At 42.9% G+C, this 17571-nt stretch overlaps 1 protein-coding gene across 1 annotated transcript; it reads left to right on the top strand.

Moving 5' to 3' along the window:
- The first annotated feature begins 5917 nt into the window (after positions 1–5917).
- usp46 (ubiquitin specific peptidase 46) lies at positions 5918–13907 on the top strand. The gene is made up of 9 exons (XM_071895626.2): positions 5918–6209; positions 8590–8670; positions 9260–9473; positions 10045–10283; positions 11240–11316; positions 11435–11518; positions 11660–11857; positions 12189–12267; positions 12377–13907. Exons 1-9 carry the CDS (start codon positions 6174–6176, stop codon positions 12476–12478), a joined length of 1110 nt encoding a protein of 369 aa, XP_071751727.1. The 5' UTR covers positions 5918–6173; the 3' UTR covers positions 12479–13907.
- Positions 13908–17571: the final 3664 nt, after the last annotated feature.

Genomic DNA, 17571 nt, shown 5'->3' on the forward strand with positions numbered 1-17571 from the left:
GATTTATAATGTTTAGCAAGTCAAGACAAACTCTCTTAGAAGTGGAATTTCATGGAATTTAATTCTATTTCCTGTCATTCCAATTCAATTCCACTTCTGTTTCATTAGAGCTGGGTGCAATTCCAATTCCAATACCAGGAATTGAATTGGAATTTACCATCTATTCTCAATTCAATTCATGAATGGCCCCAACCCTGGTACGTATGTGTTTTAGTACTGTATTATTGCTGTATGTTTATGTGTATAAGTGTGTGTCTGTTGAGACATAGCCGGTGCAACAAATCCTGTCTCAAGGTTGTTTAGCCACTTCTCCCCCAATCTCCATCCACAAGCCTGTGCTACATAAAGACAGATAAGGTCTATATTCACTTAATACACCTCCAGTCTCCCGAGCACCTGGCAGAGTGAATTAATGCGGTTCACAGGACTGGAAAGTGGGTCAAGCTCCGGTGCGTTCTGCAGGGATCTCAGCTCACTCTAGACATTCAGTTATACAAGCAGATCTATTGTTATTGACCATAATCAGGACAAGATACTCCTGAGCCTCCAGAGTGGAAGGGCGGCCCAGGAATTTGGAATTCCTGAAGAAATGAGAAAATATGCACGAGACATAGAATATGAGCATGTGTGTGTATATGTATGTGTATGTGTGTGTGTGTGTGTGTGTGTGTGTGTGTGGAGGGAGGGGGGTGTGGGGGTGGAGTGTGGGGGTTCCTACATGCAGATTTCCTACACACTACCCTTTTTAGAATTTACTTACAGTAGTCAGTTAACTCTTACTATATGAATAGAGACCCACATATAATAAGCATGGTAATAATACTTCTATGACATGAGAAGGTACTATTTTGTCCAAGTTTCATGGGATTGTCTTAATTGTAAATCAGGAGTGCACTGTCCATTCTCGTGTCATTTTACAACTATGACACACAGTCGCATAAATTCATCCATAACAGTTTGACACAGGCACACAGAGTGACTCGTGACCTGATCGGCAGCAGCTGAAGAAGTCCTTGAGTATCACTGTCCTTCTGTGAAGCGGCAAGTTCATAAAATCTAGGCCAACGCTTTATATAGCCTTGCTCGGCACCATTACCCAGTATCACTCTGACCTCTCGTCATAAACTCGCCTGCTTAAATCATAACGTAGTAGATGTTGCGTAAACATCATTTCTGACCCTATGCAATTTGGTGCTGTATATCAATTTCATTGCATTAAGCCACTGAGGCACCCACATGATAATTTGCACCTACTCAAACACATACTGTACACACACACAAACACACACACACACAGTCTCTAGGGATCCTGTATTAGATGGTCACAGTGAACTCCTCTGCTCCCTGCTCGGCGTAATGAGCACAGTGCAGCTATTGTTCTATCGTTGCTATGGTAGCGTAAATGGTATCTCACTGACTGAATGTGACTGTGTAGCAGTACAGGTGCATTGTGGGGTAGCTGAGTCTGACTTGGGCATCCGTGGAGGCGGTTGTGAAAAGGGTCTTTCCTCCTCTGCTTTCCGTTGTGTGTTTGTATGTGTGCCTGCATGAATATTCTTGGATTGCCGCATTATTATGCAATGTGTGGTATTACGTGTCTGTTAGTAATGCTGTTTAGATGCATCCAAAACTTAGCCTCGTACTATTTCTCTATGTTCGCTGTTCAGCTATTGTCTCAGACAGACATGCAATATGCTAAGAGAGACAACACTGTGTCAACAGAGCAGTGAGCCTGTGCACATCCAGACAGTGCAGGGGGTTTTACTACCCAACATGCCCTGCTCCTCTGTTTATAGAAGCGATTGAAAGGTACATGGTAAACTAGATTCCAGATGAGCCTGCTTGGAACAGAGTGTACCAAAGGCAATAAGCGTGCCAAAGCTTACGTTTTCAGCTAATAACTCACAACCACCTCTCCCCTCTCTGCTGTCCTCTCTGCTCAGGCCAAGCTCTCCTCACCTTTCTGTGGCTGATGGTCATAATATAACAAAGACAGTAGTTTTTCATTGGGTTTCAGTGTTCTATGAACCCCATGAGTGCAGAAGAGGAATGTAACTTGACCAAGATACTAATGTCTAATAGGAGGTCTCGTTTGATTGGACAAGTTAATCATGACACTAGATGAAGACACTGATAGGCCAATAAACTTTAATGATGCTGAGCATCCATGTGCTTTAGGTATGTGGTTATTACTCTGAAGAACAGCCTTTTTTCTGAGGGCCTTTTAAGGAGAGAGAACGTTTTGTACATTCAATTTACTGTAAAGGCCACATCTACATTTTTGTTATGTAATGGGATTTTACCAGCAGTATATATTTCTGCCCAAGACTTTGTAAACATTTCAACTCACTCAATATATCGACTGTCTGTCTGTCCACAAGGACGCTTTTGTGAAAAGAAACTTAACTAGACAATAAATTAGAAAAAGGCTTCCCCATTCTATTGGAACGGGACATATGATCCAAATCACATGAGACCAAATCAGGCACACACACCACACCTGCCTCTCCCTTTGTGTGAAGAAACACACTAACCTGCTTCATTCTGTTGCTAACAACAACTGATCATAACATCACACACACAGAGACATTGGCAACCTTACAGTCAGATCACCAATATAAACACCAGCGTCTTTCAGTGGAACACCAAATGGACCAGCAAGTGTATTGGTACTTAACATATGAATGCTGTGGATAATAAATTATGACAACGTGGAGTGGTGGATCAGTATTTTTCTTTACTCAGACCAAAACATAAAATTGAATGATGCACAAACAAGGTGGGAACTATAAGTTAATTAATTTACTTGTTTTGAAATAAAAACATTTTGAGTTTTGTATTACGCAGCATTGAAAATTAGCACAATTATAGACAAAAGGATAGAAAGCATGCTGCATTTGTTCTGTTTTAAATTAAGAACTTCAAATAACAATTTAACAACTTTACTTTAATACATTTTGTCACAGCAAATAAGCATACTCAAGTGTTTAACTTTAAAGATTAAAGCATTTCAAAAGTGTTATGGAAGTGCTTAGTTTTGGGTCATGAATCTAAACATTTTATTTGTTGTTACGTGTGTATTTATATGCCTACAGCTATTAACATACACCTATAGTGTCAGGCAAGCAGACCAACTTTGATACAGTGAAAAAGAATAGCTTCTCTGTTGCAAGCAAAGTCCTATGAAACTATTTCAACACAGTCTCTCTGCCCGTAGTGTTTCAGAAGCCCGTGCCAAGTATAAACAGGCTGCAGTGGGTCACAGATTCTAAATTGGAGGATTATTTTCTCAGCATGACGGAAATAATGCATAATTCATTTCCCTCTCTTTGTAGCAGCTGAACAACAGGAAGGTCATCAGTGCCTTTGGTTGTACTGCAGGCCTCATTGACTGGAAACCCTCTGTGGGCTCAGGAATAGGGTGTGTGTGTTTGTGTTTGTGTTTGTGTTTGTGTGTGTGTGTGTGTGCGTGTGTGTGTGTGTGTGTGTGTGTGTGTGTGTGTGTGTGTGCATGTGTGCACGTGCACACAAATATAAATCCAAACATTGTGCCTCGCTCCACTTCTGATCTCAGCAGAGGCAGGCCGTCCCTGGAGGTACACCTGTTTGCTGGCCAAAAAACGTGTTGAGGGTACAATAGTCCTGTCAAACCCATCCAAACATGAGAAGGCCACCACATCTGAGGGAGATTAAAGCCCCAAACAAACACAAAGGCAGAGATTGGATTTGCCCACCTTCACTGTTCATCTGACACACAGGCTTCATGTCCTGCACAGCCTGAAAAGGAAGATAAAACAAACCGTGTTTATGAGATTTATATCTCTGAGAGTCTCAATAACAAGGAGAAGCTGGGAAAAGAGCAGAAAAACATGTCCAAAGTTGGAGCTGTTTTCAACGCCTATCCTGCGTTTGTGATTGTCAAATGAAAGCGCGTGAAATGCAGTTTGTACAGTGAGCACATTTATTCGGATATGCATGGATAAATGTCTGAACAACAGCAGTAATGACTGCAGTAAAAGTGAGGAAGAAGGCAGCCACATCCACAGCGCCCCTCAATCCTATTAACACTGGCTCGACTGAAATAGAAAGTATGCCTGAGAACATTTTGTCTAGAACTATCAGACCGCAAGAGCACACAAGCTACCACCGCATGTAATTGTTTCCCTGTCAGTCACAGGTATTCATAAATAAACCACAGTATATATGAGAACATGTCAATCAACAAATTCCCCAAATAAACCCACAGAACATTCCAGAGCCCAGGTCAACAATGAGGCTTGACGACTCCATTTAATCTTCATCTCTCCCACCCTCCACAGCACAAACTGGCAACTGGTTTCTTCTGTTTCTCTCTCTCTCTCTCTCTCTCTTTCCCATTTCTTTTGAAGTATGTTATGCATTCTTATTTGTTCTTTTCCTTTCCTTTTGTTCAGATGTAAATGCTAAGGAGATGATTGCTAGGGGAGTGTTGTGAAAGCACAAACAGAGCCAGTGCTGAATGAGCGGGTCCTGGGGGCCCGGGACTCCTGCAGAGCCTAAGAGAGCACCCTTACCTTTTATTCCCCTCCCTCTTCGTTATGGCCGTCTAATTGGTGTTTAGAGTGCAGGCTAACTACCCCCCCCCCCCCCCCTTACCTTTCAGAGTTCAGCTCTGCTGTGCCACAGGACATGGCTGTTTGACAGTGCCAGGACAGGGAAAATGGGCGATCTCTTCTTCTTCACTGAGGCTTCAAAGTCGACTTCAGATCTTATCTCCACCTGAAACAGCAGCCATCTGGTAAATCTTGTTTGACCCTGCCCTTAAAACAATCTCTCCTATCCAGTCTCCTATTTGTTTCTGTCATGATCTTTCAACAACATATTCTCTGACAGAATTTAAACATACAACATACATTTTTTGTGTATGAGCACCAAACTGTGCTTATTAAATACACTTTATCCCACAATAATGTATTCACTTAATTGTAACAGCTGAGAAGTTACTATTTTAGTGTTGATGTATTTTTCTGCACCCTCCTATCTAAACAAACTACAGAAACAGTAATTTAATCTGCCCCTGCCTCTGTTTACTTTGTTGTTATAACCACCAGTCAGGTGAGATGGGTGCATACAGTGGGTGCAGCACCTCAGCTCTGAGTAAAGGAAACAATAGCTCAGTTTCAATGGAGTTAGATAAGGAGGGGATACTGCAGTTTCTAAATAATATTTCAAGACATTTGAAGATATAAGCTCCAAGCTGTGTTGTAGTCAGGCTGGACAAAGGAACAGCCTGTTGCTGACATTAGTTCATCCTGAGCACAGGTGGCACTGGAAGGGTGTTTTCTCTGTTGTTGACCATAAACAAAGCAGCTGAGGATTCTTGCTGTTAAAGGCGCTGTAATGTCTGCATCAGTTGAAGCAAGGCTGCTCTGTTCAAGTATTGCAACCTTTTGAAAAAACATGTTTAGCAAGCGATAAGCGTTTTTTGAGCAGCCAGGACTGTGTCATTTATTATGGTTTACAAATGATTAAACTATAGAGAATACCAATTTTATCCAAAGTCAACTGAGCCACATGAGAGCTATCACAGAAAATAAACCTAGGATCTTGGTATAAGTTCAACTCTTATCCTTGGTGAACCTTGCACATACAATATCTCTTTAAATTCAACCCTAAAAAGGAACTACAACTCCCTAAAACCATTGCTTCAGATACTTGATGATGATTGGCTGCACCTCAGCTAAGCTTTACCGTTCAAGTGTACGTATGGCCTTTTGATTCCGTCAATCAAACGGAGGAACGCTCAGCCAATCAGCTGTGCTGTATCTCTCAGGTGGGCGGGCTACTACGCTTCCTCACGTAGCACGCTTGTTTTGTAATCGTTGCTAACAACCTGCTGCAACTTCGTGTGTCCACTATTCACTCATGCATCTTTTGTTTCCAGTTGTAGAGTATTTTCTATGTCTGCGAGAATGAAGTCGTGCCGATGCTGAGTGCCGTTTGATTGTCCCTCCGTGCTGGCTGCATGGTGCTGCTTGGTCTCTCCTGTCGAGACATTGCCTGCTTTTTGACGCTTGGGGTTGCAGTCTGGCCTCTAGCCGCGGCTGCGAATTAACTTCACCTCTCAACACTGCCTTGCTCTGAAATCATGTTTATTTTATAAAGATGGCGGTGAGGGGGACACTGTAAACTAAATGACTGTCAGAAATATCGCCTCCATTTGTAATATGGTAAGTAGCTTGCTGGCTAGCCATTTTTACTATCGATTGCCTGCAGCCACTGTGATGGACCTTGTATGTAATGATGTTCATGGTTGAATCCCTCCCCCCCCCCCCCCCTTTTTTTCCTCTTCCTCCTCCTCCTCCTCCTCCTCCTCCTGCACAGTCTGTCTGGGTGAAGCTCTGTATAAAGGATGCAAGGTAAAGCAGGACGGGGTCAGTGTTTTGGGGTTTATCTGTCCAGCAGGCTCGCTGCTCCGGCAGGCCAGTGAGCATGAGGCCTGCGTCTGAAACCGTGATATTTGTCGTAGACCTTGACACAGTGCTGCTTGCTAACAGCGTTACTGTTGTCTGTTGTCTGTTGTCTGTTGTCTGTTGCTGGCGACGACACAGCGTGCAAGTTGTGTAAGTTGGCAGTCACCGATGATTGACAGGTGAATTAAAACAACGCGTTGCCTTTGACAGCTTGTTTTGATTGCATAATCCGGTGAGGGATGTTACATACTCATTGCATTGAGCAGGAACTGGACTAATCTGTGTTTACATGCTCTCAGGGACAGTTAAGAGTGGTTAAGAACAGACTTAAATGGCTCTGGTTAATACTATAGATCATCCAACATCCTCTGACATGATGTGTGGCTGCTATACCATTCTCCCTTTACTGACCCAGGCCTGCACAACTGTTAGAGTCACACTAACCCTGATGTATTACACTGTCCCCTTGCATAACGAGTTATAGATTTATATGTGATGACCTTTACTAAGGCATTGATGAAGACATTTACACTGATATTGAGTCCAAGCTTCAGTAAAACAGACGAGGTGACATCCAGTCCTTGAGATAGTTATTTCCCAGACCGTTGCAACAACACTGCTAAAGCCATGTGGGGGTGATGACAGGGACAAGTTGGACTGGACTAGCCCAAGGTGAGGCTCTGTTGATGTTAACAGTGTGGACGAGCATTTGATTGTGATTCGGTGGCAGGATGGCTTGGCAGTTAGAGACTGTCCTGTATCTGACAGGACAGGGAACGGCTTCGATCCCCCTGTGACAGACAGTGTCCGTCTCTGCCAGAGTGTCCTTGAGCCAGACAATAAGCTGATGTTCATGTATCTTAAAAGAAATGCCTTCATACATTGTGTGTCATCTAGAAAAAGTTCTTATGCATAAATATTGTGCTTACAGCCAAATCCAAGCCAAAATTGTGATTTATCAAAATTGACCTTATGTTAAAAGCAGTGGATTACATTGATTTTCTCTAGTTTTATGTCAAAAGCTAAAACTAATGTCATAGGCTTTAGAAATTATGCCCACTGTTTATAATAAGGTAATGGGTTGCTCTAATATCAAACATTTGAAAGAGCCCATGGTTTCATTTGACAGTTCGGCCATTAAGTGGAGCATTGATGTTTCTGCCTTGTGGCACTATTGTTTTGAGTAGATTTTTTTTGTACTTTCAAGTCCGCTGTAATGGTACAGTGTCACTGAGGATTTTGATGAGCTATGATTTAGTGAGATAAAAGGCTTTTGGCCAGTGTTTGCATTATGAAACAGTCCATCTCCTCTGAAGAAAGAATTGATGTGTGTGTGTATGTGTGTGTGTATGTGTGTGTGTGTGTGTGTGTGTATGTGTGTTTGCACATGAACTTGTGCCTGCATATGTGTAGCAGCTTTCTCAGACTCAAAGCGGAAATCGGACAAAGAGGTATTCACAGTCTGCTTTGACTGAGAGAAATGACAGTCATTGAAAGTCAAAGCCATCCCCCTACTAAAGTGTCTTCTGTGTTCTCTCAACAAAGCCATGGTTCATTTGGAAAATCTTTGAGCTCTGAAAAGTGAAAAGGCTCTGTCAGGAGATAAGTGGTCTTCCTCGGCAATCGCAGCTGTAAAATACTCCTGACTTTAAACATCGCTGTGTGCTATTTAGGCGATCTCCTGTTTCCAAGTTGACAGGGAGGATTATCCAAAGGAATCAAGAAATGAGCTACAGTAAATCATTCTATGGGAAACTGAGACCTTCATGAAATGTGACAGACAGGAATGTCTTTTCAATAATTTGCTGAAATAGGACTAATGTTATCAATTGTACTGTCTGAGAAAGGCCTATAAGCTTGGTTAATCTCTTAGGTGTGGCTTTAAAGCTTCAGCAGCCTGTTGGTGCTTGTTGACTGCATAATATTTCCATATTAATTTGGTTATATGTACATAGAGTAAACAAAACAGATTAGGCTTTCATCTCAGCATTGTAACTCATTCTCCATAAGCATGAATGAGTCAACAGTGTATGGGCGACTCTGGATCATCATGATAACAACTAAATACTGGTGTTGTTAATGTGCATCATGTTTTGACAAAGCAAAGTGTTTCATGTTTTATCTCTGGTCTTTTCAGGGCACCAATGCCTCTGCTCTGGAGAAAGACATCGGTCCGGAGCAATTCCCAATCAATGAACACTACTTTGGATTGGTCAATGTAAGTGTCACTAAATCCCCTCATACATTAACAAAGGTCATGGGCATAAACACTGGTGTCTTTTTTCAAAACAAACCGCTAGACTGGGGCCCACAGGGACCCGAGTGAGTCATGTCCTCTACCGGACAGCTGGTATTGTTGAAGGTAACAGGTTTTGTTGTTTGTGGGACTGACAGCCAATCCACTTAGGTTCTGTTTCATGAATATGGAATTTACGCAGACTCTCAAGTCTCGCCCCGGTTGCAGTCTCTGCCAAATGGATGAAAACAAGCATGGTGTGCATGTGTGTATCTGTGTCGGAGACAGATAATTAATCAGATTGAGAATGCTGATAAAATGTTAGAGTTAATGTTCATCCATCTACCTGATAGATGCATATCTGGATAGGTGACTACATATCTCTATTTAGGTGTGAAGCTCCTGAGCGCCTCGCCTTGTTCAGAAATCCCTCACAGTCTTTGTTTAGGCGAACACCACGAGTCCTTGTTACATGTTTACAGAGTTACAGTCTGTTTCCCAGCTGAGATGATAACACGCTTTTGTCCTCCTCTTTGTTTGTGTGTCCCTGTTCCTTCCTGCTCCCCCGCAGTTTGGAAACACTTGTTACTGTAACTCGGTGCTCCAGGCCCTGTACTTCTGCCGGCCTTTCCGGGAGAACGTGCTGGCCTACAAGGCCCAGCAGAAGAAAAAGGAGAACCTGCTCACATGTCTGGCCGACCTCTTCCACAGCATCGCCACGCAGAAGAAGAAGGTGGGCGTCATCCCGCCCAAGAAGTTCATCTCCCGTCTACGGAAGGAGAATGGTGAGCGCCCATGCCCCTTCTGCCTGCTGAAAGCCTTACAGTAGTTTTAGCCTGCTAATACTGGCTCAGCACTACGGACTGAGACAGGATATGTTTTCCAGTGCTAAAATCATTTTTATAAATCATCAGAGACTCAATCGTGTGGTTTTGTATTGTGTAGTGGTAGCAATGTCGGCCTTAATGTAGTCTGGTGAATGTTTGAGGTGAAGGGCAGGTGCATGTTGGTGGTAAGGTCATTCAGAGCGTGGAACTGAAAGAGAGGCAGATTGTTCTCTGTTGTCCAACTTGAGGAAGCTCTTTATGTGAATGAACAATGCAATCTCTGTTTGGACCGGGCTCTGGTCAGCTGCCTCCGCTCTTGCTCTCTTCCCCGCTCTCCCTCTCTCCCTGGCTCTCCCCTCCTCAAGTTTCACTTTTTACATACATTACTGTCTAAATAGGAGTGTGTATGGACGCTGGCACTATCGGCGTAGGCCACCGGTTTTATATATTTGATTTACCTGACTAACAATTCCCCTAGCGTTATCTCTCTTTACCTAAGCGCCACTGTGATCTCTGCATCCCCCTCCAGACCTGTTTGACAACTACATGCAGCAGGATGCCCATGAATTCCTCAACTACCTGCTGAACACGGTGGCCGACATCCTGCAGGAGGAGAAGAAGCAGGAGAAGCAGAACGGACGCCTCAAGAACAATGGCACTGCCGTCACCACGGAGACCGAGACGGAGAACAAGACGGAGCCCACCTGGGTTCATGACATCTTCCAAGGCACACTGACCAATGAGACACGCTGCCTCAACTGTGAGACGGTGTGTGGCTCTCCTTTATTGGCCTGTTGAGTACTCTTGGTGGTGTAGTGTATTTTATGCTCAGTTCTCTTATTCAGGGTCTCCGTGGGTCCTTAAAAAGTCTGAAAAAGTCTTAAATTCTCAATTTAAGGTCTGAAAAAAATATTAAAATGTCTTGTACAATTATTAGACGTCTTATTTTTGCACCATGCAATGACACGTTTCTTTGCACTGCATGTTCACTTTTAGATTAATACAGAATATAGTGTTATTCATACAATATGCATCATATCTACTTTACTATACAAAGTTGGACTTCTTTACCAATTAATTTCCTGTTGTCCTTTTTCTTATACTTCACATTTTTAGTTTCAGAACATTCATTAGCTATTTTCATCAGAAATAGTCTGTTTTTGTAAAAAGTAAAAAGTTGTACTTCTTTCTGTACTATTTTACTTGTGAGTACAGTTCAACAAATGATCTTTTGGGTTCCTCCTTTCTCTGAGACCTCCTCTGGTCCCTGTGTGGCCCTGAATGAGAGATCCCTCCTGAATACGTCTGAAAAAGGGATTAGCCCTTTTGCAGAGAGGTTGATGCTGAGAGATGCCATGAGCAGGCCTGGTGGGCTGTAGCCACCCACTTTACCTCAGTGACACCAGAGGCTTTGTCCTCAAAATGGCGAGGGTGAGGAAAGGGAGAGCCAAGGGAAGGGTAGCCCTGAACAACCCCTGCAAAACACCAAGGCGCTGTGCTGTGCAGAGACAAAAGCCACCCAGCATCATCAGCACATCAAAGACTCACCATGTCTTCTGTGTGTGTGTGTGTGTGTGTGTGTGTGTGTGTGTGTGTGTGTGTGTGTGTGTGTGTGTATAAGTGTGGGTGGGTGCTCTGTCACACCACAGCAGGCTTATCCTCACTGACACAGTCAAAGAAAATGACAGCTTACTTACCTTGATGTTGCACATTCTCTTTGGCAGGTAAGCAGCAAAGATGAGGATTTTCTGGATCTTTCAGTGGATGTGGAGCAGAATACATCAATAACGCACTGTCTCAGGTAGTATTGACTCATTATACAACCAGCCACACCTTGCAGTCTGACAGCAGGCTCTATTCCCCCTGGTCTGAGTGAGCTAAGCTAACCAATACTCCTGTCGGCTTGCTGTCCTCTCCAGGGACTTCAGCAACACAGAGACTTTGTGCAGTGAATACAAATACTACTGTGAAACATGCTGCAGCAAGCAGGAAGCACAGAAACGGTCAGTCCAACACGGAGCTACTGAATAATACACAGATTGTAGAAGCAATCGCCTCCCTACTTACACAATGCTTTAATACCAGTGTGATGTGCAAAAACTACTTGTAGGCACAATTTCCTGAGAATGTGTGTGTGTCAGCAGGATGCGCGTGAAGAAGCTGCCTATGATCCTGGCCCTGCATCTGAAGAGGTTTAAGTACATGGAGCAGCTGCACCGCTACACCAAGCTGTCGTATCGCGTGGTCTTCCCCTTAGAGCTCCGTCTGTTCAACACGTCCGGGGATGCAGTCAACCTGGATCGCATGTATGATCTAGTGGCTGTGGTCGTTCACTGTGGCAGGTACAGTACCTTTTAGTTTCGATTACCAGACCAAAATAAAAGCCCAAACCAGACCAAAGGAGAGACCAAACATGATTAGATGCTAAAACACTTTTTTTGTTGCCAATATTTCTGTTGTGTCACAAAAATAAAAATATGAAAGAATACTGTGATATGTTGTGATGACTTCTTTGTTGTAAACAGTTACTGCATATTATAAGCATGACAAAACATAATTGTTAGTCATTCTGCATACAATGGTAGCCATCATAGACGCAACAAAGAAGCGGTACAATGTGCGAGTTGTAACCTCTGTATACTAGAGATTCACAGCTTGTCTCTGTTTCCTCAGTGGCCCGAACAGAGGACATTACATCACCATAGTGAAGAGTCACGGCTTCTGGCTGCTGTTTGACGATGACATTGTGGAGGTGCGTCACACTGTAATGGTCTGGTTCATGTTCCTTGACTCATCTGTTTGTACATCAGCTATTGTCTGTTTTATCGCTAAGTAGTGTCTCTCTGTTCCTCTTTGTGCAGAAAATTGATGCCCAGGCCATTGAGGAGTTTTATGGTCTTACCTCAGACATCTCAAAGAACTCTGAGTCTGGATACATCCTCTTCTACCAGTCCAGGGAGTGACTGGACCTGGATCAGTGACGCGGGAGAGGACAGAACAGAATGAGACCTTTTTACCTTTAGCCTAACTGACCCGGACTCTCGCCACCACCATCCCATCCCACCCCATCCTGCTGCCCTCCTCCCAAAGTCGGGACCTCTCTGAGACACGTGCCAATACCATCCTCTGTCCCACAGCCAGCCCCCTGGGTTTACCTGCACTTCATCACCCCCCCCCCCCATGATCCTTTTCCTCCCCGGCCCTCCCTCGGCCTGCTGGGAAGTCTGTAATTTGCTTCTTGCCCTTCAGTCACCTGCATCTGGACTGCACTTTAGAACAAAAGCAACAAATGCTCACACAACAGCAATGAGAAAGAAACAAAAAGGAGTCTACGCCCGCAACAAGCCCCCTTGACACAGGCTGGTGGGGGAAAGTCTGCAGGGGAGATCGGTCTGTTCTGGGTTACCAGGAACACACTGGGATGAAGGGACCGGTACACATACAGACTGTTCTCACAAATGGTATTGTGTCATTTATATGTATATAAGGTCTTCTACAATGTGTCACACTCATAATTCCTTTCATTAGGGCTATCCCATGACTTTTTTTCCTAACACTGTCTAGCCCGTTGATATGTTTATGTCTTAAACCCTGGTGGATGCATGAGCTTGAAGCGAACGACGTTGGAGACAAACACTGTATAATACGCATAGAAAGGTTTCATGCATTTCCAATAGCTTTGAAGCAATATCTGAGCATTAATTTGAGATGTCTCACAAGCTTAAAGCTATCTGATCTTGGACTACGAGTGAAGTTGCTTGATGACGGTATAGAGATTGTCTTAAGCCCCCATAGAGAATCACTCTGTGTTGCTGTGTGTCTGCTCTGACAACTTCTTCTGGTCTAAGCAGATGTGATCCAGTACTCTTAGGTCTCCTTATGTACTTAACACTTTATCCATCTGAACCACATGCTCTAACACTAGACAAGTAAGGAAATCCTGCTGTTTTTAATAGAAGCTGACCTTCTCTGTCACATCCAGTATGGATCACCAGTCAGACCAGTTAAATCCTTATAGACCTTTTATTATAATATAAAATCCCTATTTATTGAACTTATTTATTACTGTTTGGTATTCGTAATGTTGACTGCTGGTTAAGGGAGGTATGTGTGTAGGATGGCTCTGTTGGGAGCTTTGTATGTTAAGACTCCTGTCTTGTGTCTAAGCTCTCTCAATGTGAAGGGCAAGGTGTATGTAATACACAGGTTTATAGGACAGATTTGTCTAGGGTTGGGCAGGGCTGCAAAAAAAGTTTGATTTTATCAGTTTGATTTTGTGTGTATACGACGCCATATTAGGGCCGTAGGGGAATTCTCTTTTTACCGCAGCCGGGGGCAGGGGGTAATATTCCAAGAACAAAACTCAGAATTTCTGAGATTAAAGTCAGAAAAAAATAAGACATTTCTGAATCACAACCTACCAACTAAATTAATTTCACTATCTAGATTAGTAAACTTGATGCCATGTTTGTTGCTCATGTGGCATTCATGTTCAGCTGTGTCTGTGGCATGGTGGTGTGGAGATAACTGAAGTGTTCCACTTGGTTGATTTTACCTTGCAAAGTTTTTTTTCTCGCAAATTTCTCGCTTTAATCTCAGAAATTCCGAGTTTTTTCTTGAAATATTACCCCCCTGCCACCAGCTGCGGTTAAAAAAAATCACATAATGGCCCTAATACAGGGTCGTAGTGTGTATGTTTGTGTGCACGTGCGCGATCGTGCGTGTTGTGAAAAGAATTGACCGATTGACATGGAGTAAGAGAAACAAAACCCAAAACTGCCTAAGCTTTTGACTGACATGATGAAGTGAAGATGGTGCAATAGGACGTGAAGTTATCCAATGTGGAATTTCCCAGTGAGACTAGTATATATATCGGTGTTAGTGGTAGATGTGTTACATGTGTTTTCTTAGCAGCTGGTCTCCTCCCGGCGCTGTGTTTGTGCTCATGAGATCAAAGTAAACAGTCCCTCCTTCACCACATGCAATACAGTGTCAGCTCACAACATCAGCTGGTGGGATGCTGTTTACAACGTTCCATCGCCCATCTTTTTCTTAAATCTACCCAGCGATGTCCCTTTTTGATAATTGATATTTTTCATTCCTACAGGTTAGATGTCTTTATATGTGTCAGTCGCTTTTCTCTTGGTTTGTTTGTCTCCATTTGACAACTGACTCAGATGACATGAGTTGTGTATCCCGTATGTAGTACATTGGAATCCTAATTCCCGTAGTAAAAGTCCAGTTTCCATGTTAAAGTATCACAATATCCCGTTGTGATGTTGTGTACTCCCAACTAGATGCTTTGAGTCCCCAGGGTTTGTCGCCGTGTACCGTGGAGCAGAGCGACGTCAAACAGCTGGCTTTCATGTGAATGACATTCCGGTTTGCTGCGCATCAGAGGAAATTACCATTTCAAATGCATCTCATTATAAATAAGGGGTAGAGATAGGATTGATTTGCTAGCGTAGTGTCTGTGTGTATATGAGAGACAGACTTTGAGGAAAAAAGTGAGCGTAGTAACCTCTGGATGTTGAGTGAACTTGTTTCTGCTGTTCTCTTCTGTCTAGTTTATGTATCTGGGTAAAGTCACAAGGAATATGTGCCAAACTGGAGTCGCTAATGACCTTGCAAAACTGGAACAGTCTTTAACAGAACATTATTTTCTTTGTAAAGATACAAGTGTACATATATATTATGTAGAAAACACTCCTGAAAATAGGAAAAATATTTTTTTAAAGCTAAGAGCTTAAAATGTAAAGACAAAGACGCTCATGGCAAAGATTTTAGCTTAATCTTGACCATCAACGAAACCCTGTAAGAAATACTGTGCTGTTTTACAATCAGTTAATTACATAATCAATCACAGAATTGTCCAGAAGTCACAGTCTGTCATATTGGGATGCTATTCATGTCAGGTCGAACTGAGCCATGGTAGAAAACAGTAGCCAGAATAGTCTGAGACATTTTAGACCTGGGTGGGAAGAGAGACTCTCTTTATGTGCTGATCTTCCATTAACACTTATGCACATGCCCTCACTGAGATGCTCAGTCATTGCACTTCTGACGTGGTCTTATATATCTTACTGTGATAGTGTTCTACCTAGGAGACCTCAGGTGTCTTGTGTGGCGAAGCACTGTACCAGGTTTAATCTGACGGAGGTGGTGGGAGAGAAAGGGAGATCACAGGAACTCTCCATTTCGCTGCGTTGTGTAAACTGAAAGTGCACTTTACTAGTGATGAGCTTATATGCTTTAACATGAAGAACCACAGTCTAACACAGTAATTTTGAGTTTTTCTTCTGTTCAATAAAATGACTTTATCAACTAAGTCGCTGGATTTTGTTGTTTTGTCAGTCATTGTTGAATTTCACATTATTTTTCACATCTTTCTTTGTCTTCCTAATTTCCATTGAATGTCTGCCTCTTGTTTACAGAAACTCTCTTTTCTTGCATCTCTGTTCATCCTCCTTGTTCTCTCTGTTCTTGCATCTCAATTCACGTCCTGTTATTCACGTTCTCTGTTATTCACATGAATCACGAGAATGGAAGCATAAATGCCAAACACAATTGTTGCTCTTCTCTCCCAACTGTTGTTTCCAGACTTCTTTCCTATGTCTTGAGACAATAGCCTCCTCTCTCACATTTTTTATTAGGTATCCTCACTGTATGTACTGTGCCAGCTAGGAGAACATGCTGTCATGGGGCGATAACAACCTTTGAGGAAAAGCAAAGCTGTTCTCTAAACATCTCTAAGGTCTTACGGTCGTCTCAGAAAGTGGGCAATGAGGAACAGAAAACATTAAAGATGAGTAACACCAACATTATCAGACAATTTGTTTTGCCTCCACCGCTCACCTCTCTTCCTGCCTACATTTTGGAATAGCGTCCAAGTCGGTGCAGATGATGTGTTAGTCCACCAGATATTGGCTGTTTGTTTTGATTTTCACTATAAATTAGACAACGTGTCCATCTTTACAGCTCTGGACTTCTTGTCCTCCCAGTCACCCTTAAACCTCAGCTAATCCCCCAGGAGGAAAATACTGTAACTGCCAAGAGTCTGCCACACTCTTTTTTTTTTTTTTTTCCCTCTGTGTTGATACCTCTGCCTCTTTCCTCTCTCCTCCTTCTTCCTTTGGCTCTACCTGCTCTCACTCTCTCACTACTATCACCGCTAATACTTCTCTACAGACTGCATGCAGCAGTGCAGGGCAGGGGAGCGTTGCAGCATGCAGAGCTGGGGTCACCAACCTTTCTCTGTAGAATCCACTACCAGACTACATAATTTAACATGTGAACCAATGATATGAGTAATAATTCAGAATCACAACTTTTTACTGTAATTGAACAGTATCTCAAAGTCATAGTAACATATTGTGTAAATTGTATCTTGTATCTATCTAATTGTATCTTTCAGTGTGTCTTGAAGGATGTATGCAAGAATTCATAGCATTCACTGATCTAATGGGTGAAATGGGTTGATTTCATACTACATCTGATTTGAGATGTGAGTCACAGAACGTGTAGTATGTTCTCCCGCAGCATTTCTACTACATTGAGCTTCAAATGACACCCCTGATTCAGAAGTTATTATAATTACACATAATTATAACAATTATCTGCATAATTAGCTCACCAGCATTAACAATGAGTTGTCAGTGGCTGTAGGTAGACTGGGAAATACTGCACCTCAGATTAAATGATAAATTACATTAACTACCCTCATTGGGTCAGGTTTCCGTGGGCCATTAACATGCACAGCCACGTCTCCATCGCCCTCATTATACAATCAGGTCTCCGCCGTGTGGATGGTGGTTCTCCCGGTATGCTTTGCCGGTGCTGTAACAGATCTTTAGTATGACCTGAGATGCAACAAGACAAGGGGTGACTGAGGCTAGCGTGCTTGTCTCCTCTGATACAATGCTGTTGGAATTAAAACATGAAGCCACACTGAAAACAGCAGGTGGTCTTGGGCATGATGCTGACTCCTCATTCTGATTCTATGAAAAGACCCCGGACTCTTCTCAGAAACACTCCACCTCCCACAGAGGGCTGTATA

Source organism: Centroberyx gerrardi, chromosome 9, assembly GCF_048128805.1.
Source record: "Centroberyx gerrardi isolate f3 chromosome 9, fCenGer3.hap1.cur.20231027, whole genome shotgun sequence".
NCBI lineage: Eukaryota > Metazoa > Chordata > Actinopteri > Beryciformes > Berycidae > Centroberyx > Centroberyx gerrardi.